Source organism: Hyperoodon ampullatus, assembly GCF_949752795.1.
Source record: "Hyperoodon ampullatus genome assembly, chromosome: 8".
NCBI lineage: Eukaryota > Metazoa > Chordata > Mammalia > Artiodactyla > Ziphiidae > Hyperoodon > Hyperoodon ampullatus.
The window spans coordinates 34,924,201-34,950,001 of record NC_136921.1 but is presented as its reverse complement, the minus strand read 5'-3'; the positions used below and the strand labels follow the sequence as shown (position 1 = coordinate 34,950,001).

The window sequence follows — 25,801 nt, the reverse complement described above, 5'->3', positions numbered from 1 at the left end:
TTTGTTTTTTATCAGAGTTAATGGTGTATAATAATCTAGGGCTAGAAGAAACCAGATTTCCTCTATGAGGAAATGGAGATTTGGAGACCTTCCCAGGAGAGAGGTTGTTTAAGCTAATTTCTAACAGTAAACACTGGCAGCACTCACCTAGGCAGAACATCACCATGCCCCAGCTGTCCTTCCTTCCCTTTCCCCCAGGTCCACACCTCTGTTCTCAGAGAAGGCAGGAGCGCATCCGCTTCTCCACTGTATGTCGGGGTCAGAACCACTGTCCGCGTTTTCACCCGTGCAGCTTTTCTCAAGAGCCTGGGGGAGACTGAAAACAAACCAGAGATATCATGAGGGAGTGGATGGGTAAGAAAAAAGGTACCACTTTAATGAACTGTTGATTTTCAAAGAAATACACTAACATGGTATTTGTGAAGCATATTCTACAGGTTCTCAGCAAAACTGGGGATTAAGTGGTCAAATGAGTTTGGTAAACACTGCCTACTGCATTCTTTCCTCCCCCCTACCTCCCCTGTAGAGATTCACACACACGCATTAGCATGCTAAGGGTGCTGAAAAGCCCTGCAATTAAAAGCCCTGTTTAAATCTGTTTAACCCTGCCCCACTTCCAAACATTTAGCCACAAAATCCTTTTCTGTATAACATTTGTTATACAGAATGTCTACGTGACATCCTATGGAACTGGTATTCTAAAGAATAAGCTTAACAAAATACTACACTAAGGCTAACAAATATTTTTCCCATTTCAAAGCAGAGTTAAAAGTTAAGCCTTTCCAAATTAAGGTCTAAGTTCAAGCATACTATAAATATTGTAACAAAAGATTTATTTTAGACATAAAACTTAAAAGTTTCTACAGTGAGGAAATGGTTATGAATGGGAAGTACTAAAAAGATTTTGTATTTTGCTGCCTACTTTAAATTATTTTATAGAGAACTTAATATTTTAAAAAAAGAATGCTGACATCTTTTAGAGTGTTCAAAATTGTAACAAAGGCATACAACACTGTGTAAATCTTGTACACCAATCTGGTGACAGGATATGAAGAAAATCATCAAATGTCACTAGGTATAGACTTAAGTCACTTGGTCATTAAGTTGTGGGACACAAAGAAAGTGATCATCCCCGGCTAAGATCACAATCTTTTCTGGTGAGTGTATCATCCATTTGTACATAAAAAGACTCAAATATACCTACTTGAGGTTTCCTCAAAGATGTATTCTAGATCATTTTAAAAGAGAGAGAAAGAGTACATGGAAAATTTTTCTAAAGATACTTTAAGTTTACTAAGTAAAATTTAACCTAAGGAAATAAGTCTGTTAGTAGAATTGCATATTTCGCATGGTCTAATGGCATGACAAAAATCAATATCCCACATTTGTGGTTCAAGGAGATCTCAAATATTATATTTATACTGAAAACGCTAAAGGACATTTCAGAAGAAGAACATTTTGGCCCAAGATTAGCCTTCAGACTTGGCAGAATTCATGGGATACACACACACACACATACAATCAGGACTAGGGTTTTATTTGGACAGATGAATCTAGTGGCGATGAGAATCAGGAGGCAGGATAGCAAAAGTGCTCAGTGGCACAAGAGCAGTAAGTAGAACAAGGGTAGGGAATAGGGACATAGCAGAAAAGGTAAGTTTTAGTCTAGTCTAGTATTCCTAACTTCCTAACCACTGGTTTATACCATTTTGTGCAAAGCTCTAAACTATAGCCCATCAGTCAAATACAGTCCACTGCCTGTTTTTGTAAATAAAGATTTATTGGAATATAGCTCATTTATTTATGTATTGTCTATGACTGCTTTTAAGAAAAGTCAAGTAGTTGTAACAGAGACTGTATGGTCTACAAATCACAAAATATTTCTCTTTAGCTCTTTACAGAGAAAGTTTGCCAGGAACTCCCTGGCGGTTCAGTAGTTAGGACTCTGCACTTTCACTGCCAAGGGCACAGGTTCAATCACTGGTCAGGGCCCCCCCAAAAAAAAGAGAAACTTTGCCAACCCCTGGTTGATCTAATCCAATACTTCTTGAACTTTAATGTGCATGTTAATCACCTTGGGATCTTGTTATAATGTATATTCTGATTCATTAAGTTTGGTATGCAGCCTGAAATCCTGCACTTCTAACAAACTCCCTGATGTTGCTGGTCTGCAGGCCACCTTGAGAAGCAAAAGTCTAGATGACTGAGACTCCTGAACTGAGTGAGAATGTAGAAGCAACAACTGTGCAATATTCTCAATATTCTAAGAAGCTGATTGCTAATGGTTTCAGAAAATGAAGCTTTCTCTTATTGAAGCTTAAAATCATCTTCACTTTCAGGGCATAAGTACATCAACTGCTCATGATCACATCTGCAACTTCATTGATCTGGAGTCCAGGCCCACCCAGGAAATAAGGAGGCTACTGCTACATTCCAGAACAATCAAATAAGATTCAAAACAAGGTTCATAAGCAGAAGCAGGTATTATGAAAAAGTGAGGGTCTAAAGTTATTTCTAAAGCAGAGAAACATGTAGCTTTTAAAAAGCTATTTAATTAAATAAATTTTGACATCTGAATATGTTAGGAAAGCGAATTTATTATAAATAGCATGTGATGTCAGGAGCATCTTGGATTCACCAAAAGTCAACTCACAAAAGCTGGTTATTTCCTTACCTTGTGACAACAATCCAGGGAGAGAGAGTCTTCGGCTGCCTCCCTCTGATTCTTCTTCTCTGATATCCACAAGACTTGAACTCTTCTTTCCTTGCATTGACTCCTGTTTAACCTGTTCTTCTCTGCTCTCTTTCAGACCTTCTGGGCCTATGGGACTACTGCCTGCCTGAGCTCCAGGTTCACAAGGGGCTGTACTATAAAAGTTCATAACTTTCTTAAGAGACAAGGTCCCAGCTTCATATGTAGCAGCCACTCTCACACCAACAGCAGATGCACAAGAGACCACTAGGCTGTTCAGGGCTGAAGTGCTTGTGGTTGCTGGGCTGTGAAGATTAGGAATCGCTTCTGCTACAAGAGGCTAAAATATACACACGTAAAAAAGTATATAAAAATACAATCCCGTATACAACAAGCGATCAATAAAAAGAAAGTGTAACATCTATCACTATTTGCAAATACAAGAATCTAAAACAACAAGAGGTCTCTTCATCTCCAACCTAAAGGTATCCCTTCTTGATCGCAGATTTAACACATTAGATGGAAATGAGTGCTTAAAATACAGTTCCTTATCAAAAGTACGTCCTTTTGTTTGAGTGGTGTTTTATCATGGTATTTAAAAATAGGTCCCAGCTGCTTTTATAAAATAAACACAGGAGAAGGGAGAGGGAAGGTATGGAAAACATCGCCTTCAAAAGGAGGTAACAGCCCTGGATAGAAGGCTGGAAAAATGCAAGGTTTTTTTTTTGGTTTTTTTTTTTTTTTTTTTTTGCGGTACGTGGGCCTCTCACTGTTGTGGCCTCTCCTGTTGCGGAGCACAGACTCCGGATGTGCAGGCTCAGTGGCCATGGCTCACAGGCCCAGCCGCTCCGCGGCATGTGGGATCTTCCTGGACCGGGGCACGAACCCCTGTCCCCTGCATCGGCAGGCAGATTCTCAACCACTGCGCCACCAGGGAAGCCCGCAAGTTTTATTATTGATCACTACTAGGAAAAATTACACAGATTTTTACTAAGAAATAATGAGAAAAAATTACATTTTAAGAAGAAAAGGCTCTTCCTAAAATGTTTTATGAACACAAATGTATATATGGCATACACAGGCAGAAAAATTAGTTATACCTCTAAACTATCCACCCCCAAACTATGTTCTGAAATTTCTGTCCTTCTACTGTCTCATCAAGAGTTATTTTCCATGACCCAGGGGCAAGGTAAACTGAAAGATTACCTTTGCTCTCACTACCATCCAGCAATGTGGTAGGTTAATCATTAAACATTTGGATCCAAGGTTCTTAGTGTTATTCACAGCTGTATTAGAAAGCCAACTAAAGTTTTCTGATATCTTAGTGAAAAATCAGTTAACACTTACTCTGAGCTGTCAAGCACCACTGTTTACTAAAAAAGAAAGTCACTAGATATACCTACTAACACACGAAAAGGCTTTTGGCTCATGAGCATAGGTCACAATGAAAATTTTGTTTCCTATGCTACCCAAAGATCCCAAGGGGTGGGAGGGTGTGTGTGTATATCTTAATTTGTCCTGAATTGCAAACCAAACCAAAAATATTTTTTAACACTGGCTTCTGATTTTTCTTAAAGGAAATAATTCCTGTTCCCTGCACAGTGCCTGGCATGTAGTAGGCACTCAATACATTTTGTTCAATTAAATACTAAATTCAACAAAATGTGAGTCTTTAATTAAAATATCCAACAAAATAAACAAATATACCATATAAAAAAAGATAAATACAAAGCCTATTACTTCCTTGGTGACATAGTTCTCATGATAACTTGTTCAGAAAAACTGGTGTCACTATTTCCAACATCTATTTACAAAAGCTCATAACAGAAGCAGTGATGGTATTTAGGGGTGACTAATTTAGGGAGTTCTTACTGGAGGAAAGTCAAAAAAACTCTACCTTATATAAACTTTAAGCTATTGTTCTAACTGGCTCCTCTACTTAATTATATTTAACAATTCATAAAATAAGTAAATAAATAAAACAAAAACACATGCCCAGCAATTTTGATGGAAGACATAATTTCAGGAGTTCCAATCAACCAATAGCAAAATGCAATAATGAAATATATGCTTCATTGCCAAATACTTTGGTTTATTTCACAAATGTGAGATATTCTTTCAATTACATCTGGCCAGAAGAAAAAACTTGTCCTAAGCCACATAAATTCCTAATGGTTAGCTGTATGATTGAGACACTATTTACAAAGATGGAATTACACTTAGTTAAACACACACTGCCAAAACTAGCATAGGTAACCAAAACTTTAAATGTTTAACCAAACAGGTCCAAAGGAAAGTGCAATTTCAATGATGATAATCTATTATTCAAATAAACAGTATACAATAAACTTTTAACTACAACTTTAATAAATCAGAGAAATGACTTTTGGAAAGTCAAAATCTAACTTTTTTATAAGCATGTACAAGTCCTGTTCAATTATTACTTTTGTGTTGTTTAGATTTTTCTTTCTCCAAACAGCTTCTTAATAAAAAATTTTAAAAAAAATCAAACATCTACAAGGTTCGGTGAGTAGACTGTGAAATAAAAACTGTTTCTAAAAACACCTCTAAGCCATGTTCCCATTCTGAACCAGTAAACAACAGTGATGAAGAATCCAGAGGCTATGTGGTTTCAAAAACCTGAAAGCAACGCCACAAGGCAGCTCTTTTATGATTAGTTTTTTTTTTTTTTTTGAGTCTTAACCACTGGACTACCAAGGAAGTCCCTAGGATTATATGTTTTTGTTTGGATTTGTTTTCTTAGAGTTTTGGAAAAGCAAAAGCAAAAGGTTTCCACTAAGAGTAAAAAAACAAGTAACCTTTAGAACAATTTGTTTTAAGTAGGGAGACACAGCTTACTACATGCCCCTGGTAAATAGCTTTTCTCCACTTACTACAAGTTTTCAAAGTGAAAGTAGTTTAAACGAGATGAAGAGAATATAAAACCCTCCGCCCAGTGATGCCCAGTGAGGACCACTGGTATAACTGAAAAGAATTCAAACAATATGTAATGCCAGTCAGTTTCAAGTCTGCCTATAATCGAGGGATCCGCCACACAGCAACCTTCTCTGATAAAGAAGGAAAGGATTTTTCTCAATAGTATCTGAAGAGTGCTACAAATACAGATAAGAGAATTCTTTGTGAATATACAGTCATGTTAGATTAAACTCTTCAGGGGCCCACCTTAGCCATGGGGGAAAAAGTACTTGGGGAAAAAAAATGGGATTTCTCTACTTACAAAAGAATCCCAGAATAACATCTTTCAACATCATAAATAAAGGGCCAGAATTTGAACATGAAAAGTAATTTTGAATTAATCCAGGGTTTTCCTTATCTAGGCTTGCATGATAAGACAGATTAATAGTCAAACTCAAAAAATAAAAAATGGTACCAACACTTAGGTATTTTAAAGTTTCTCAAGAAAACTCATATGGTTCAACTTTATATTATAAAATTTAGCAGGTACCTGAGATGGCACTGGCTTTTCACCATTCTCTGAGTTCTCTCTTAATGAATGATCTGACAGTTTCTGCACATATTCATTTACTGCCTGAGCGTCAGGGTACGATGGTATACTTCTTGCAGAAGAAATTTCAGGTGTTCCCATGACATCTTGTGGGGAGGAAATGGTCTCAACACTTGTGGTCTGAACATTTCCAACATTCAGTTCGGTAGCAGCAGGCAGCTCATTTTGTACAAAGGTGTTCTCAAACGCTTCTCCCTGGCCATCAAGGGTTTCAGTGGACGGGCTGATGGCAGTGCTGGCCTGGTTTTCTGACTGGGATTCTGACAGTGTCACACCTAATGGACAGCAATGGCTGTCTGATATAATCACATGGTCTTCTTTGTCAGTCATTGTAATTAACAGCTGGCTGCACTGGTTACATCTTTCTGGCACTGGCTTCAGATCCTGGGAAGGGAGGCACTGCACCAGGGCTAAGCTGTGGAATGCACCACAGGCAACTTGTAGCACTACTCGCCCAGCAAGATGTTCCACCTTTTGTGGCTTTGTCACTGGGAAGGTATTGGTAATGAGACCCAACTGACAACCGGTACCCCATGCCCAAATCTCTCTGCTTAGGGACAATGCCAGAGTGTGCTCCTCGCCACATGCCAGCTGCAAGACCCTGACCGCTAACAAAGGACTGGTCTCGGAATCAGAAATGCTGACAGGGTTTGGTTCCGGAACATACTGCTGGTTAGCTACCGCACACTGGCCAGCAGAGTTCTCCCCCCACATGTACACTACGCCACTTTCTGTCACTGCTCCGCTATGGAAACTCCCTGTTGCCACAGTAACGACATACTGCCCAACCAGCACCTCTTCTAGAATGGGGCTACTCGGACAAATCTCTGCTGGTTCATTTCTCCAGGGGAGAGTCCCAAAGCTGTAGACCTCACCATCTGAAGGTTTAAAAAAAAAAAAAAAAAAGGGAGGGAGTTAGTGAATTAACTAGAAATTTTGTCAGCTAACTTTTAGTCCCCTCTAGGTTTAACAAAATAGATTTTTTTTTCTTTTTTTAATTTTCAAAAGCACAGTTGTAGAAATTTGATTGAAGCAGATAGCATTCCACACTTATGAATCTTTTAACAAATAACATCTTTTAACATTCTGAAATATAGTGACAAGTTCTACAAATTGCAGGAGACTACTTCAGATGAAGGGTATTGTTCCTCTCCTTCAGCCTTATCCTACAAACTCCTAGCATCGATCCGTTACTAACGGCTATCATTGCAGGCTATTACAGAAGCAGATTCCAAGAGTTCAAAGACAAAATAATGATCATAACATGATTAGATAAAATAAGCAGAAGATAAAACAGACACATTCGCTAATATCTACAACATTCACTACTACTGAATAAGTCAGAGCAGCAAAAAATTATGCAATGACATAAAAATATTAGAGATTCACTTTGGCCAAAACTATGAAATTAGCTTTATACCTCCAGGTTGGACTGAGAGCACCAATGTTAACATGACGTTGTGTAGCATACTATGTATAATTTTTAAATGTTATTTATAATATATATTGTGTACTAGATAGCCTTCCTGAGATGTCATTTGTTTAAAAAGCAAATCACAACAAAACAAAGAGAAAAACAAATGAAGCCATGACTAGCTGGCTTTAGAATTAAAAGGGAAGGCACCAGTGAGTTGGGTACATGAATGATGATAACCTATTTGTGTTCACGTGTGCTACCAAGTCATAGTTTTACTGCAGGTGTTGGGGAAATTTGGGGGTATGTGCAAATGATTTATGCTAGCTAAAAACCTCAAATGGAACAAAGACTTGGCCATGGGTTTTGAAAAATATTAAACAAAGCCCACCATCCTTTCTTTCCTATGTGACCAGAGGGTCACCCATTTTCTTTAAATTAATGAAAATAGGTACTATTTTTCCTCCACAAAGCAGCAATTGAGTTGCTGATAAAAAAAAAGGCATACTTTATCTTTGGCCTATTACACATAGCAGATACATTTATACACTCAAACTCACTACAACATCTATGTAAGGAAAAACACAATAGTGGCTAGAGGGAAGATCAGCTTTTATTAGGGAGTTTCTAATTTGTATAGAGTACTGAGAAAATAAGCTCACTGGTTAAGATCTTTTAAACTTTTCTTCCCAAGTGATATAACACACTTGCAACAGTTCACCAACACTTTCAATTGGTACTATATTCCATTAGAATAACAGTCTCTCCAGAGCAAATTGCAGAGAAGTGAATATTTAGACATCATTTTTTTAGCCTGGAATACCTCAAAAATAGTGAGTCAATGAGGTGCCCTCATTGAATTATGAGCTAATGGTTAAATTGAATAGAGACAAAGCTTGAAAATTTCTAGTATTCAATCAGAACCATTTCCTCACTTAGAAAAGAAGGTACCTGAGATCTTTGTGCCATTTCAAGCTACACATTTGTGTGAGCTGAGATTTTTTGTTACTTTGACACTTAAACCAGAACACTGCTTAAACATGAACATAGGTTATTTACCTTTTTTTTTTAAGTTTTCCCTCAGTTTTCCCAGGCTTTTAGGTTTGATTCTATATGTTTAAAGATATCATGCTCGTGAAGGATTCCTAAATATCTTACTGAGGGGCTAATAAAACGACAGTAACAGAATTCTACTTATATGAGAACTATAGATTTTGAAGCCCATAGGGAAGGTATTGGATATAGTTCACATTTGAAAAATAAGGCTTTCTCCAAATTCTGGCCTAATACAATAATAATAATAGTATTATGTATTATTATAATAAAAGTGACATAATAATAAAGAAATTAGAAAGAAATCCATGTTTGCCCCAAAAAACCACCATGGTCAGATTTATGCTTTGTTTCCTAGAATCTGTCTTCCCTTAGTTCCTACAAGGAAGATACCACAGCATTGTTAAATACTTAATAAATACTTACAGAGTAGAAATTTATAAATTAGTGAAGCTGATGGCAGTCTTGACCCAAATCAAATTTGCCATGACTTAGTCAGTAAAGTGCCATCAAAATTAAAGGCAGCTCTCTATATAGATTATAGCCTATGTTTCTGATATAGATTTGTAGATTTTATTATATGTTCTTATGAGCTGCTATTTATGGCTGAGAAAAACGGTACTGAGACAGTACAGCCAAGAGATTTAAAAAGCAAATTTTGAAATTAGACTTTCTGGGTTCCCACCCTAACTCTGACCCTTTAAATAGTCCTGTGTGCTTGGGAAAACAATTTAATCTCCCTGACCTTCAGCTTCCTCATCTGTGAAGTGGGGATAATAACAGCAGCTACCTCATAACGTGGCTGTGAAGACGCAATGAGATAATACATATAAAGTGCTTAGTGCAGTGCCTGGCACATATAATTGTTTAATAAACATTAGCTATTATTAGCATTATTATTATGATACATTTAATGAACAAAGGTATAGTAAAAGGGTCTCTGAATACGTAATCTTTTAAAAAATCTAATTTTTCATGTACTTATCACTACTAAGATTTTTAAACTGTAATTCTCCCTTTTATTCTAGTTATGGTACATCTTAAATATAAGAACTCATCTGATTTCTGATAAAGGGAGTAAGAACATATTTTGAAAACAAAAAAAGCATAAGCTCCAGCAAAGTTCACTCAGAATCCCTCGTACCCAGTAACTCTCAGCTGCTCCTATACGCTCCGACACTGGTCAGAGTCTCAGTTAGTGTTGGCTAAGCCATTCTTTTCAATACCTTCAGTCAGAAGAACTCCATGTTTCACTCCAAGGGCCGCATGAAGAACAGTCTTTCCTCCCCAGCCTGGCAACCTCTCTGGTGTTACAGAACGGGAGCCTGCCTGCCACACATGGACCAGGCCTCTTTCTTTGGATCCTTCAGCTTCTGTTGAGCTACAAACATCAAGAAAAATAGCTTAAAAATAGCTTGTTCCTCCAGTTCAGAACTGTATCTTTTATCCTTCATACCGTCATGAGATTTATACCTTTTACCAGTACATGGGTGACTGAGTCAGATAGTTTAGCACCTATTTTATGCCGTGGTTATGACACAGGAGCAGAGGTAAAATTACTATTTATATAAATGATTTGAGGATAAACCCACAAATTACTTATCTCTATCTAAGAAGCAAACAAAACCTGGGCTATTTTTTGAAGTTTTCTGATTTAAAATTTCAAGATTCTTACTTCTCAGTACATTAACTCCTTGTTTAGATGTTAAAGTTATAACATGTCCCAAGTTGGAGTCTTATTTTAAATTTTCAGTTTTTAATTTGGTATTTAAAAAAAAAGTATTTGATGAGAAAGACAGAAGGAATAGAGATCCATATTTCCCTCTATACCAAGCTTAAGCTCTATAATTCTTATTTAAATTTTTAAGAACTAAATTTATAACGGGTACCAGTAAAATCCTTCATGCTTTACTCACGTTCTAGCCAAAGAATTCTATCCATCTGATAACCCTAGTTCAAAGAACATAAAACACACAGCTGTATAACAATGACCGTATCCCAACTGCCTCCCTTTCCAAGAAAAGGCCACATTAACATACTCTGGGTTTCCCTTTATATAAAATTTTCCTTTGTGTCACCATAGATGGGGCATTTATTTTCATATTCTTTTTTCTAGAACACTGATGCCAATATTTTAATGAGGCACAGAAACTTTTTTTGGTTTTCTTTATTTTATAATACCTAGGATTTTCTCTACTTTTGCTAAATAATATTCCTCTGAACTGTAATTAGGCATAACCATGTTTTTATGAAACGAAAGCCACAAACCTAACCCTCCTTTCAAAATATCATTCATGGCGCCGAGTTCTCTAAGGATAGAATTACAATTAATAAGGCTACTTTTGAAAACCTGAAATTATGTGTGACAAAAAAAAAAGGCTTCAAAAGCTTTAAAATGGTGAAGACATTTTGTGCCTTTTATAAGCATAAGAAAGGAACTAGCAACAAAGTGTACCACTAACAAGCTTTATTGTAATTATCTTTCTCTCTTTACCAATCAACACAAATGTCACTATTCCTACTTAATAGCCATCAACAAGAAAATTAAACTGAAGAGAAGCTACACATAAGTGGAACTGTCTGTTGTGTTTTCCTAGAAGGGTAGGGGAAAAGGACAAAATGGTTTTACCTTTTCTTCTTTGAGTCCATCGGTCAGTGGCAGCACTCCATCACCAAATCATTCCCTCCTTGCAAAAGGTATATAAAACCCTAAACGGCAAAACACACGTAAGCACGAAGAGCAGTGAAAGAGCACTTTGCTATTTTATCTGTCAGGTTTTAAAAAAAGAAGAAAAAAAGGCAGCTCTCCAACAAGTGCACATTCACTGGGCAATAAACACACAGCAAAACTATTTAAACTATTTCATATCCCGCCTGCCAAAGTCAAATCTCTAGACTGAGCCTGCCCACTGAGCTTATAAAAATGCCTGTTGATCGTCAAATGTAATGTCAAAGTGAGAAAAGACTACCCACAACCTAGCTGTTCTTTGTCAGGCAACAGATTTTTTTCATTTGTTTTTTTATTATAAATAAGTTCAATCTGAAAACTCAATGTGTTAAGTATTCATTACACACAAATTAAGGCTACTTTTTAAAAGCTGCTGGGACATATGAACACTTAAATACCAATTAAGTAAACAAGAATTTCTTGGGGCTTCCCTGGTGGCACAGTGGTTAAGAATCTGCCTGCCAATGCAGGGGACACGGGTTCGAGCTCTGGTCCCGGAAGATCCCACGTGCTGTGGAACAACTAAGCCCGTGCACCACAACTACTGAGCCTGCGCTCTAGAGCCCATGAGCCACAACTATTGAAGCCCACGTGCCTAGAGCCTGTGCTCCGCAACAAGAGATGCCACCGTAACGGGAAGCCTGTGCACCACAATGAAGAGGAATCCCCTCTCACCGCAACTAGAGAAAGCCCGCGTGCAGCAGCAAAGATCCAAGGCAGCCAAAAATAAATAAATTAAATAAATAAATTAAAATTTAAAAAAAAGAATTTCCGCAATCTCTCCAGTAATGTATCAGATTCAAACAGTTTTAATTTCATTTTCCAGTAATGCACACACACAGAATTACATCATTAAAACAAAGTTTTCCATGTATTGGAACTAGCAGTGTTTTCCCCAAATCAACCTCAATTCAAAACCATAATCCAAAGGGCTGGAAGAAAGAAGTTTGAATTTAAAATATCTATTTTTAAATCTACCATTTAATAGAAAAGAGCTATATGAAAATAACAGTACAAATATCATGACCTATCATTTCAGAAACTCAATGTTTAATAAAGTAAGAGCTAGAAATACTGACAGGCAGAAAGAAACGCTCAATGCATTTCAACTAAGAAATTCACATTTTTAAGGGCACCAAAACTCATGAAAATAAGAGCAACGGGGTTTTAGATGTGTGAATGATAAAAATACTGGGGCCAAATTCATTATTTTTCTGCAAAAGGGTATGGCATCGTCACTGTGCTTTGAAAAGAGCCCACACCGGCAGGAGTGATGTAAGACCATCTGTTTACTCCAGGTTGCCTGTGAATTCTTACAGTTTCCCATCTGTATATCTGGAGGAAATAACTCTCTACCTAATGCTTATTTTAGAAAGATTTTGACTCATTCAAAGTTGGATGAAGGGTACATGTAAATGAAAGATATATCTGAACAGATTTAATAAATGCTATTCATTTAATAAATATGATTACTAAGTGGTACTATGCTTTGTGTGTCATAGTAATTAACTTTTAGTAAAATGTACAGTTCACAGCATACAGAAAAGTTCTGAGGCCAGGTCTAACCTATGCTCATCTATGAGAGATCAGGGAGTAACTGGTCCCTTGATAAAAGTTAAACAATGCCCGGGGGGAAACCAGAGAACTGCTCTGGGAGGGTGTGGGAGTGCACAAGCACACTTCATGCAACTGATTCACTGTTCGTAAACCAAATTGTGTCCTACTGCCTGTCAATCAAAACTGTTGAGAATTGGTAAAATGAATAAAGCAGATGAGCTTTCTTCTCTTTTGGTGTCATATTCTTGAATACAGTGTTTTCTTAAAGTGGATATACTCCTTATGCCACACGATTCCTAACCAACATTCAGTTTTTCAAATCCAAATGGAATTAAAACTCTACAAACTGTCTTGCAACTTTGTTACTTATTATATACTGTAGGAAGGATAATGATTCCCAAGATACCTATGTCCTAATGCCCAGAACCTGTGAATATGTTAGGCTACATGGCAAAGGGGAAGTAAAACTGCTAATCAGCTTGTTTTAAATTGGGGAGATTATCCTAGTTATCCAGATGGACTCAGCATAATCACAGAGTCCTTAAAAGTGGAAGAGACAACAAGCCTCTTAGATAGCCACATGCACCACAGGGCAGACAGCAGAAGCAAGAAGAACTACAATCCTGCAGCCTGTAGAACAGAAACCACATTCACAGAAAGACAGACAAGATGAAAAGGCAGAGGGCTATGTACCAGATGAAGGAACAAGATAAAACCCCAGAAAAACAACTAAATGACGTAGAGATAGGCAACCTTCCAGAAAAAGAATTCAGAATAATGATGGTGAAGATGATCCAGGACCCTGGAAAAAGAATGGAGGCAAAGATCAAGAAGATGCAAGAAATGTTTAACAAGGACCTAGAAGAATTAAAGAACAAACAAACAGAGATGAACAAGACAATAACTGAAATGAAAACTACACTAGAAGGAATCAATAGCAGAATAACTGAGGCAGAAGAATGGATAAGTGACCTGGAAGACACAATGGTGGAATTCACGGCTGCGGAACAGAATAAAGAAAAAAGAATGAAAAGAAATGAAGACAGCCTAAGAGACCTCTGGGACAACATTAAACACATGAGCATTTGTATTATAGGGGTCCCAGAAGGACAAGAGAAAGAGAAAAGACCAGAGAAAATATCTGAAGAGATTATAGTCGAAAACTTCCCTAACATGGGAAAGGAAATAGCCACCCAAGTCCAGGAAGCGCAGAGAGTCCCATACAGGAAAAACCCAGGAGAAACATGCTGAGACACATAGTAATCAAATTGGCAAAAATTAAAGACAAAGAAAAATTATTGAAAGCAGTAAGGGAAAAACGACAAATAACATGCAAGGGAACTCCCATTAGGTTAACAGCTGATTTCTCAGCAGTAACTCTACAAGCCAGAAGGAAGTGGCATGATACACTTAAAGTGATGAAAGGGAAGAAACTACTACCAAGATTACTCTACCCGGCAAGGATCTCATTCAGATTCAATGGAGAAATCAAAAGCTTTACAGACAAGCAAAAGCTAAGAGAATTCAGCACCACCAAACTAGCTCTACAACAATGCTAAAGGAACTTTTCTAAGTGAGAAACACAAGAGAAGAAAAGGACCTACAAAAACAAACCCAGGGCAATTAAGAAAATGGTCATAGGAACATACATATCGATAATTACCTTAAACGTGAATGGATTAAATGCTCCAACCAAAAGACATAGGCTTGCTGAATGGATACAAAAACAAGACCCATATATATGCTGTCTACAAGAGACCCACTTCAGACCTAGGGACACATTCAGACTGAAAGTGAGGGGATGGAAGAAGATATTCTATGCAAATACAAATCAAAAGAAAGCTGGAGTAGCAATACTCGTATCAGATAAAATGGACTTTAAAATAAAGAATCTTACAAGAGACAAGGAAGGACACTACATAATGATCAAGGGATCAATCCAAGAAGAAGATATAACACTTATAAATATATATGCACCCAACATAGGAGCACCTCAATACATAAGGCAACTGCTAACAGCTATAAAACAGGAAATCGACAGTAACACAATAACAGTGGGGGACTTTAACAGCTCACTTACACCAATGGACAGATCATCCAAAATGAAAATAAATAAGGAAACACAAGCTTTAAATGACACTATAGACCAGATAGATTTAATTGATATTTATAGGACATTCCATCCAAAAACAGCAGATTACACTTCTTTCTTCTCAAGTGCGCACGGAACATTCTCCAGGATAGATCACATCTTGGGTCAAAAATCAAGCCTCAGTAAATTTAAGAAAATTGAAATCATAGCAAGGATCTTTTCCAACCACAATGCTATGAGATTAGAAAAAAATTACAGGGAAAAAAAAGTAAAAAACACAAACACATGGAGGCTAAACAATATGTTACTAAATAACCAAGAGGTCACTGAAGAAATCAAAGAGGAAATCAGAACATACCTAGAGACAAATGACAATGAAAACACGACGATCCAAAACCTATGGGATGCAGCAAAAGCAGTTCCAAGAGGTAAGTTTACAGCTGTACAAGCCTACCTCAAGAAACAAGAAAAATCTCAAATAAACAATCTAACCTTACACCTGAAGGAACCAGAGAAAGAAGAACAAACAAAACCCAAAGTTAGCAGAAGGAAAGGAATCATAAAGATCAGAGCAGAAATAAATGAAATAGAAACAAAGAAAACAATAGCAAAGATCAATAAAACAAAAAGCCGGTTCTTTGAGAAGATAAAAAAAATTGCTAAACCATTGGCCAGACTCATCAAGAAAAAGGAGAGGACTCAAATAAATAAAATTAGAAATGAAAAAAGAGAAGTTACAACAGACACCGCAGAAATACAAAGCATCCTAAGAGACTACTACAAGCAACTCTATGCCAATAAAATGGACAACCTGGAAGAAATGGACAAATTCTTAGAAAGGTATAACCTTCCAAGACGGAACCAGGAAGAAATAGAAACTATGAACAGACCAATCACAAGTAATGAAATTGAAACTGTGATTAAAAATCTTCCAACAAACAGAAGTCCAGGACCAGATGGCTTCACAGGTGAATTCTATCAAACATTTAGAGAAGAGCTAACACCCATCCTTCTCAAACTCCTCCAAAAAATTGTGGAGGAAGGAACACTCCCAAACTCATCGTATGAGGCCACCATCACCCTGATACCAAAAGCAGACAAAGATACTACAAAAACAGAAAATTACAGACCAATATCACTGATGAATATAGATGCAAAAATCCTCAACAAAATACTAGCAAACAGAATCCAACAACACGTTAAAAAGATCATACACCATGATCAAGTGGGATTTATCCCAGGGATGCAAGGATTCTTCAATAAACACAAATCAATCAATGTGATACAGCATATTAACAAACTCAAGAAGAAAAACCACATGATCATCTCAATAGATGCAGAAAAAACTTTTGACAAAATTCAACACCCATTTATGATAAAAACTCTCCAGAAAGTGGGCATAGAGGGAACCTACCTCAACATAATACAGGCCATATACGACAAACACACAGCAAAATATCATTCTCAATGGTGAAAAACTGAAAGCATTTCCCTAAGATCAGGAACAAGACAAGGATGTCCAATCTCACCACTATTGTTCAACATAGTTTTGGAAGTCCCAGCCACGGCAATCAGAGAAGAGAAAGAAATAAAAGGATACAAATTGGAAAAGGAGAAGTAAAACTGTCACTGTTTGCAGATGACATGATACTATACATAGAGAATCCTAAAAATGCCACCAGAAAACTACTAGAGCTAATCAATGAATTCGGTAAAGTTGCAGGATACAAAATTAATGCACAGAAATCTCTTGCATTCCTATACACTAATGTTGCAAAATCTGAAAGAGAAATTAAGTAAACACTCCCATTTACCATTGCAACAAAAGGAATAAAATATCTGAGAATAAACCTACCTAGGGAGACAAAAGACCTGTATGCAGAAAACTGTAAGACACTGATGAAAGAAATTAAAGATGGTACCAACAGATGGAGAGATATACCATGTTCTTGGATTGGAAGAATCAATATTGTGAAAATGACTATACTACCCAAAGCAATCTACAGATTCAATGCAATCGCTATCAAATTACCAATGGCAATTTTTACGGAACTAGAACAAATCATCTCAAATTTGTATGGAGACACAAAAGACCCCGAATAGCCAAAGCAGTCTTGAGGGAAAAAAACGGAGCTGGAGGAATCAGACTCCCTGGCTTCAGACTACATTACAAAGCTACAGTCATCAAGACAATATGGTACTGGCACAAAAACAGAAACATAGATCAATGGAACAAGACAGAAAGCCCAGAGATAAACCCACGCACCTATGGTCAACTAATCTATGACAAAGGAGGCAAGGATATACAATGGAGAAAAGACAGTCTCTTCAGTAAGTGGTGCTGGGAAAACTGGACAGCTACATGTAAAAGAATGAAATAGAACACTCCCTAACACCATACACAAAAATAAACTCAAAATGGATTCGAAACCTAAATGTAAGACCAGACACTATAAAACTCTTAGAGGAAAGCATAGGAAGAACACTCTCTGACATAAATCACAGCAAGGTCTTTTTTGATGCACCTCCTAGAATAATGGAAATAAAAACAAAAATAAACAAATGGGACCTGATGAAACTTCAAAGCTTTTGCACAGCAAAGGAAGCTACAAAGAAGACGAAAAGACAACCCTCAGTATGGGAGAAAATATTTGCAAACGAATCAACAGACAGAAGATTAATCTCCAAAATATATAAGCAGCTCATGCAGCTCAATATTAAAAAAACAGACAACACAATCCAAAAATGGGCAGAAGACCTAAATAGCCATTTCTCCAAAGAAGACATACAGATGGCCAAGAAGCACATGAAAAGCTGCTCAACATCACTAATTATTAGAGAAATGCAAATCAAAACTACAATGAGGTATCACCTCACACCAGCTAGAATGGGCATCATCAGAAAATCTACAAACAACAAATGCTGGAGAGGGTGTGGAGAAAAGGGAACCCTCTTGCACTGTTGGTGGGAATGTAAATTGATACAGCCACTGTGGAGAACAGTATGGAGGTTCCTTAGAAAACTAAAAATAGAGTTACCATATGACCCAGCAATTCCACTACTGGGCATATACCCAGAGAAAACCATAATTCAAAAGGACAGATGCACCCCAATGTTCATTGCAGCACTATTTACAATAGCCAGGTCATGGAAGCAACCTAAATGCCCATCCACAGATGAATGGATAAAGAAGATGTGGTACATATATACAATGGAATATTACTCAGCCATAAAAAGGAACGAAATTTGGTCATTTGTTGAGACATGGATGGATCTAGAGACTGTCATACAGAGTGAAGTTAAGTCAGAAAGAGAAAACAAATATTGTATATTAAAGCACATATGTGGAACCTAGAAAAATGGTACAGATGAACTGGTTTGCAGGGCAGAAATAGAGACACAGATGTAGAGAAACAAACGTATGGACACCAAGGGGGGAAGTGTCGGGGGTGGGGTGTTGGTGATGGTGTGATGAATTGGGAGATTAGGACTGACATATATACACTGATGTGTATAAAACTGATGACTAATAAGAACCTGCTGTATAAAATAAATAAATAAATAAATAAAGTGGAAGAGAGAGGCAGAGGAGAGCTTGAGAAAGAGAGGTGATGATAACAAGCCGTGTCAGAGAGCTGCTAAACTGCTGGCTTTGAAGATGGGAGGGGGCAGCCATAAGCCAAAGAATGTAGGTGGCCTCTAGAAGCTGGAAGAGGCAAGGAAACGAATTCTCTCCTAGAGCCTCCAGGTAAAAACGCAGCCCTGCTGACACCTTGATTTTAACCCAGCGAGACTTGTGTCCAACTTTTAACCTAAAGAACGCTAAGATAATAAATTTGTGTTATTTTAGGCGCTGAGTTTACAGCAATGCTACAAGCAGCAACGGAAAGCTAGTACACTATTTCACACACATCTTTCTTTATCGATGTTTATAGGTCGAATTTTGTTTTAATGGTGTTTAATATACTTGACTTCTCCTAAGAAGACACGTGTGCCTGAAATTCAGATACAGCAATGAGAAAAAAGGAAATGACTGGTAAGGAAACATAACTGAAAAGGAATATTGCACCTAAATGTGGGAAGCTTATATTATAAAGTTTTACCTCACATACTTAAAATATGCAGCATGTACCGAATCCAGTTAATCTAACATTCTTTGTCAATCATGTATCCAAACAGAAAAAGCAAACCAAAAAATTTGTTTTCCTAGTATTTTTATAATCCCCTCTCTGAGAAATCTATAAGACTTGCCTCAACCATTGAAAAAGCATTTAAACTTGCTTATGTTCTTTCACTGCTAACAGTTTTAACTGCTATACAATTGCCTAATCAAGGAGCTTCTTCTGGGGATATTTCTCCCCAGATGAGCTTTGGGGGTCAGGATCCCTGTACTCTGCTTCTTTTCTTCTGTTATAGTAACTTTCCCTCACAGCCTTTATTATATTAACTAGCTCTGATACAGAAGCTGTGTGATATTTACAGAGTCAGAAAATGTGGGGTCCTCTTTTACCTCACATGGCCTTTCCAGAGATCAATGGCATCTGTAAAAGGAGCAAACTAGACTACAGCATCCCCTCATTTTAAAGTATACCACTCTACACGTCAAATTATCTCCTTCACAGTGAAATGTAAAGTAATTAAACTCTCAGATGACCCTTTAAAACAAAAAGCTTGGTTCTTAATGAGTTGATTCCACTTTTAGATCCCGGTGGATACACACCCTCCTGCTACATTTAACAGAGAAATAAGCTATCTTGCACATGCAGAGAATATGGTTTTAATTCCATGATCTGGGAGTGCCCTAAAAAAAAAATCTGGTCTAGATGTTCTAATTATTGCTAGAAAGAAAAGCTACTACTATGGGTCCATGATACCGTAACCAGAAATCTAAACTCCAAAAAACTCTGAAAACTAAAAGTTTTTTCATTTAAGTCTTTTGGTGGCAAAATCTAATCTGACCTGAACTCATCCAAGAGCAAAACCAACATGAACTAATGTGATGCTATTTAGTTTTTACCCCTTTAGTGTACATCTTCATATATTTTGTCATAGAAATATTAATATGATTGTAGGGTGGTACCAAAGGTCCCACGAGAAGTGTTATATAATATATGGTTTATGCACCTTATTCTAAAGATCAGAAAAACTCTGAATTCCAAAACATGCCTTGCCCCAAGGGTTTCAAGTAAGGGACTGGGAACCTGTATTCTAAAACAACTATCATTTTCGGTAGGGGTCCTCAACTTTTTAATGGCAATGATTTACATCACTTGTTTTTAAAGTTTTAAGTCCATTTTATAGTGAACATACTCACACAGAGTGCCCAAATAAATTCTGTAAGAAATATCCTCCCTGCAAATACTCACTTGGCTCATCTTAGTGGAGGAAGGAAGCCTGGGCTCTTTAATTTCATACAAGACTACCAATTTGGTGGAAAGATATAAATAATGAGAGAGGTGCTGTGTCCTAGAACAACTAGGACTTAGTGATGTATTAGACATAAGTGGGGGGTAAAGGAGAAGGAGGTATCAAAAATGACCTCTAATTTTTCCCTTGAACAACTGTGTAGTGGTACCACTTACCGAAACGAGGAAGAGTGAGAGGGTAGGATTCTGAAGTGGAAGGTAAGATTCTCGTAAGGCAAGATTTTTTTATAAGTTCAAGATGTCTGTGAGAAATCCAAGAATACATATCAAGTGAGCAGCTGAATATGTGAGTATGGAGTTCAGAAGAAAGGTCTCAACTATTGATATAAACTTGGGAAGGCATATGGATAATATCTGAAATCAAGGCAATGGATAGTATCACTGGAGTGTGTGTTAAGAGAACAGGGAGGCACAGAATCAAGCTGTTAAGTTATCTGGATAGGATGAGCAACAAGCAAAGACTGAGGTGAGAAGTGGCCTGAGAGGTAGAACAAACAAGAGTCTGACGTGGGCACACAAAGCAAAGCAGAGAGTGTTTCCAGCAGGAATGACTGGTCAACACGGCTGGGGTCTCAGCTGGGGACTGAAAACCAGATTGCAGCAGGCTGACTATAAATGGCAGGTGAGGACATGAAAATAAAGTTGGTGGAAATGATTCTTTTAAAAAATATTGAAATGGCAAACAGAAATGGAGAAGTAGCTGGAGAGAAACATGAAGATCAAGGGTGTAATTTTGGGGGGTGGGGGAAGATGAGAGACAGCTGAACATGTTTGTAGGACAATGACATTGATCCTAGATGCAAGGGAGACAAGGACAGAGGGCAGAACCAAAATCCTGGACAAAAGTGGAAGAGGATAGCGTCCGGAGCACGCATGCAGTGGGACTGGTCTTTCACAAGAGGAAGGGTCTACATTTTAAAAAGAAACAAAACAACAGGTACAGATACAGGCAGGATTATAGATTTTGTGGTGGGAGGATAAGAGTCCCACATGATGGCACCTGTAAGTGACCAGGACTTCACAGTATGTGTGCTATGTTTTCTAATCTCACACCTGGTTCCATTCATTCTGTCTCTTTATTTTATTTTGCCACATTTACACATTTCTGTAAACTGCCTTTTAGGAACAAGGCAGAATATAAATAGAAAATTTAAAAATGAAACAGAAATGTGTTAATGGACTATTATCCCAAATGCAAAAAGAAAATTAAATCATGTAGGATTCTATGTATTCACATCTAGTAAACTTTATTCTCTGGACAATGTCCTTTTGCCTTAATAATTTAGTAAAAGTTAGTATATTAACTTTAACTAAATTTCAACAACTAAAACTACATGTAGTTTTCTTACCTACTATACTCAGGTATGGAACTAATATAAAACTTCCACGGAAGCCAAAAACATCTTATGCTCTATTACATCCCAGCTGCTCCACGTAGTCCTGACATGCAACAAGTACTCAATAAATACCTGTAGACAGACTAGGCCTATATAAATCAACAAGTTCCTACCCTTAAGGAGTTTACATACAAGTATGTTCTATCTTTCTGACTAGAATGATGGCTCTAAGTAGACAGTGCCCTCAAGGCATAAGAAAGCTAACTTAACGCTAGCAAAGCTGGGCCCTTCTACTCTTAGTCTCCTGTCTCATTTATTGGTTTAAAATAAGTGTATTGATTAAAATAGTGAAATAATAGCAATAATTATAGTTACAAGAGTAATGATATTACTGTTTAGAATGACAAGGCATTAAGATAGGAAGACAATAAAAATAATAATAAAGGAGCAAACTGTATCATAATGCCTTGAAAAGAATTTGGACATAGAGTGAATCTGACATAAAATTACTACAGATTTCATGCAGTCATTTACACCTTCTCTTTAAAGTTTGAATTAGTTGTGTTTTAATACAATGTAGTAATTGTAATATAAACCAGAGTTTATATTGTGAATGCAGTAAACAATAATTGAAGACCCTATGGAATTTTACACATGGTAAATGCTTAATAAATATTTGCTTTTAGAGGCTCAGTCTATGTTTACACATGGATTAAGGCAACTTTTGACTCAAACACCTGATTTACAACTAATCTGTACACCAACAACTGCTACTTCCTGGATATCCTGCCACTCTAGCCTTTACCCACCACCGAAGGTTGAGGAACACTCATCTTGCACCTAAGGCTTGACAAACCAACCACCATCAAAGGTGGAGGCCACTTCAAATCGTAGCCCTCTCAGCCTGAAATGCTGCACTGGAGGCACTGCCTAATACCACTATGGGAGCTGACCAACCCCTTAAATCCTGACCCAGAGTTCAGGAGTTCAGTAAATTAATGCATTAAATAAAGTCAGTAGGCTGGCCTAGAGAGTACTTATTATTTATAATGTTGTTACTAATAGGATAATGCAGTTAAGTCATTGATTCAAAATATATTATAAACTCCTGGAGGTCAGAAACCATGACTTATTCATGGGTACATTCTTGTACCCCTGGTAACCACTAGGTATAAGCTGGCTACGCATAAGTGAGTCCTCAGTGGAAGACAACCCTCAATCTTAAGTTCCAGTCCACAGACTTCCAAATGATTAGAAGGTTTCCACGCCTGTTATAAAAGTCAATGTCTGACATGAAAGGAAAGTGTCTTCTCATAATAGAAACTCTCATACATAATTTGCTAATGGTACTTCCTAACAAGGAAGATGCTCTTATTTCATGTCACTTCACAGATGTTAGACAACCTAGGAAAGAACAGTCCCTTTCTCCTTAGTACATGGAGACTGTTTCTGGGCAATCAGGGACACTGAGGCTTCACAGTCTCTTTCTCTTTTTACTTATTATTTTTTTTATGGCCTGCTAATTTCACCTTGAAATCTACCAAAACGACACTCTTCTGATTGTTGAGAATCTTCTAAAATGGATATTACTCATGGGAGAGGGGGAAAAACATGGTAAAATAAACACCCAGCAAATACCCATTTAGCTCCTTTTTGCACCCACTGCCTACCTCTTTAAAATGCATTTTCCGTAAATACTAAATTCCCATGAAACATTCTGATAAATATTGTAATACCGGCAACTGAATTTCAAATTCCCAGGTACTGCAACCATTTATGCCTATTATTACTTGATAGCATATAATTTCTGCTATAGATTATTCCTTTAATATTTTGCTACTATTCTTTTACTAAAATGGCCACTTTGTTTAAAAAGGCAATATTACAGAAATACAGTTCAAAGTATGTTGACTTATTTTACCAATCAATAATATCCAGTGCTTAAGGTCAACAAGGGGCCACATAACTGAACAGGGAGTACACATGTCAAAATATACTGCTCTGGAGATATAAGTTTCACTTAAGAGTATTTTGAAAGTGCTAATAACAGGTATTCTTGATCAGGAATGAAAATATTGTTTTTAAATGTGTGAGTCATATTAGAGATCAGCTATTAAATTCACTATTTGTTACTCAACCATTTAACGCATTGTCGTCATGTTTACTTAACAATACCTGTAGAAAGAGCATTATTTTGTTTGAGCAATAACTAGGACACTTGCATTCACAGTATAAAACTCAGGTTTACTACACTGTAATAAAATTTAACCAATGAAAACTTTAAAAAAGTGTTAATGACTACATGATATCTGCAGTAATTTGGGGGTTTTTTAAAATATTTAAATATTTATTTATTTATTTGGCTGTGCAGGGTCTTAGTTGCGGCATGCGGGATCTAGTTTTCTGACTGGAGATCGAACCCGGGCCCCCTGCATTGGGAGTGTGGAGTCTTAACGCTGGACCACCACGGAAGTCCCTCTGCGGTAATTCTGTATGTGAGTCACTCTGTCAGATTCCTTGCAGGGCTTTATGATACAATGCACTCCCCTATACTTTGAGAGTTCATGATCAGTACATGCCTGCAATTCTCAAGAGTCTCTAGAATTTAAACTCCCCTGCAGCCTTTCAAGAAGGATCATTCCTCATATCCTAAGGCAAGCATCTTCCCAGGAGCACAAGTCAAACAGAAAAGTCTGTCTCCTCTCTTTAGAAAAGCTTTACATAGTGGAGCTGCACTGGCACATTCTTTTCACCGCGGGGAGAGAAGCTACAAAGTATAAAAAAGAAAGCATATCGGGAGAGAGCCCCGATTATATATAAAAATTCTAAGGTGCTAGTTTCACAAACTATCTTAACCATTCACAAATCTGTAAAAAAATTAATAATAATGTACAAATCCATGTACCCATGATTGAGTTTTAACAAATACTAACATATTTTCATATTCGCTTAAGCTCCCTTTAAAATAGAAGAAAAAGTTATACGTAGATTTGGGACTTCCCTGGTGGTGCAGTGGTTAAGAATCCGCCTGCCAATGCAGGGGACACGGGTTCAAGCCCTGGTCCGGGAAGATCCCACATGCCGCGGAGCAACTAAGCCCGTGTGCAACAACTACTGAGCCTGCGCTCTGGAGCCCATGAGCCACAATTACTGAGCCCACGTGCCCCAACTACTGAAGCCCGCGTTTCTAGAGCCCGTGCTCTGCAACAAGAGAAGCCACCGCAATGAGAAGCCCACGCACTGCAACGAAGAGTAGCCCCTGCTCGCCGCAACTAGAGAAAGCCTGCGCACAGCAACGAAGACCCAACACAGCCAAAAATAAATAAATAAAATAAAATAAATTTTTAAAAAAGAAAATTTATATATAGATTTGAAGGAGCTCTACCCAAACCTTCCTTCTCCAGAGTTACCCGCTATTCCTAAAGTTAATGTGTCTTATTTCTATGTATATTCTTATACTTTTATGTACTCTCACTAGATACATACATATCAATAAACAGTAATATGCTATACTGTTTCAAAACTCTATATAAATGCATAATACAGTATTCATATATCCTTTGGCAACTTGCTTTTTTTACTCAATATTATGTACTTGAAATGTATCCATGTTATAAACAAAGATCTAGTTTATTCATTTTTACCAAGGGATAGTATTCCATTGCATGAATAAACCATAGTTTATCCATTTCCCTACTAAAGTACAGCTGGATTGTTCTACTTTATCACTATTTTAAGAGCTGCTATAATCATCTTTGTTAGATGTTTGCTTGGGCAATTGCCCCAATTTTAGTTAAGAATTCGGCTCAACAAAAATTTAGGTTGCGGAAGAAAAGAACCCTTAGAATGAAAGTAAATTCACCCAGATCCCATTGACCCAGTCTTTTTTTTCATAGGAGTTGAGAAAACTGTACATTTTTCTTCAAAACCAAACTCTATGAACTGTACAATAAAAGAGTAAGTCTACAAGAGCCCC

General features: G+C 37.3%; 1 protein-coding gene across 3 annotated transcripts in view; it reads right to left on the bottom strand.

Moving 5' to 3' along the window:
* Positions 1 to 11,334, bottom strand: part of ALS2 (alsin Rho guanine nucleotide exchange factor ALS2) — a gene marked incomplete at both ends in the record, with an annotated part of 68,775 nt that extends 57,441 nt beyond the window's left edge. For all 3 annotated transcript variants that reach the window (XM_079710338.1, XM_079710339.1, XM_079710340.1), the window contains 5 exons: positions 148 to 316; positions 2,675 to 3,032; positions 6,159 to 7,096; positions 9,912 to 10,066; positions 11,315 to 11,334. In XM_079710338.1, coding sequence (XP_079566464.1) covers positions 148 to 316; positions 2,675 to 3,032; positions 6,159 to 7,096; positions 9,912 to 10,066; positions 11,315 to 11,334 — 1,640 coding nt within the window. The remainder of the gene's footprint in view (positions 1 to 147; positions 317 to 2,674; positions 3,033 to 6,158; positions 7,097 to 9,911; positions 10,067 to 11,314) is intronic.
* Between the last annotated feature and the right edge of the window lie 14,467 nt (positions 11,335 to 25,801).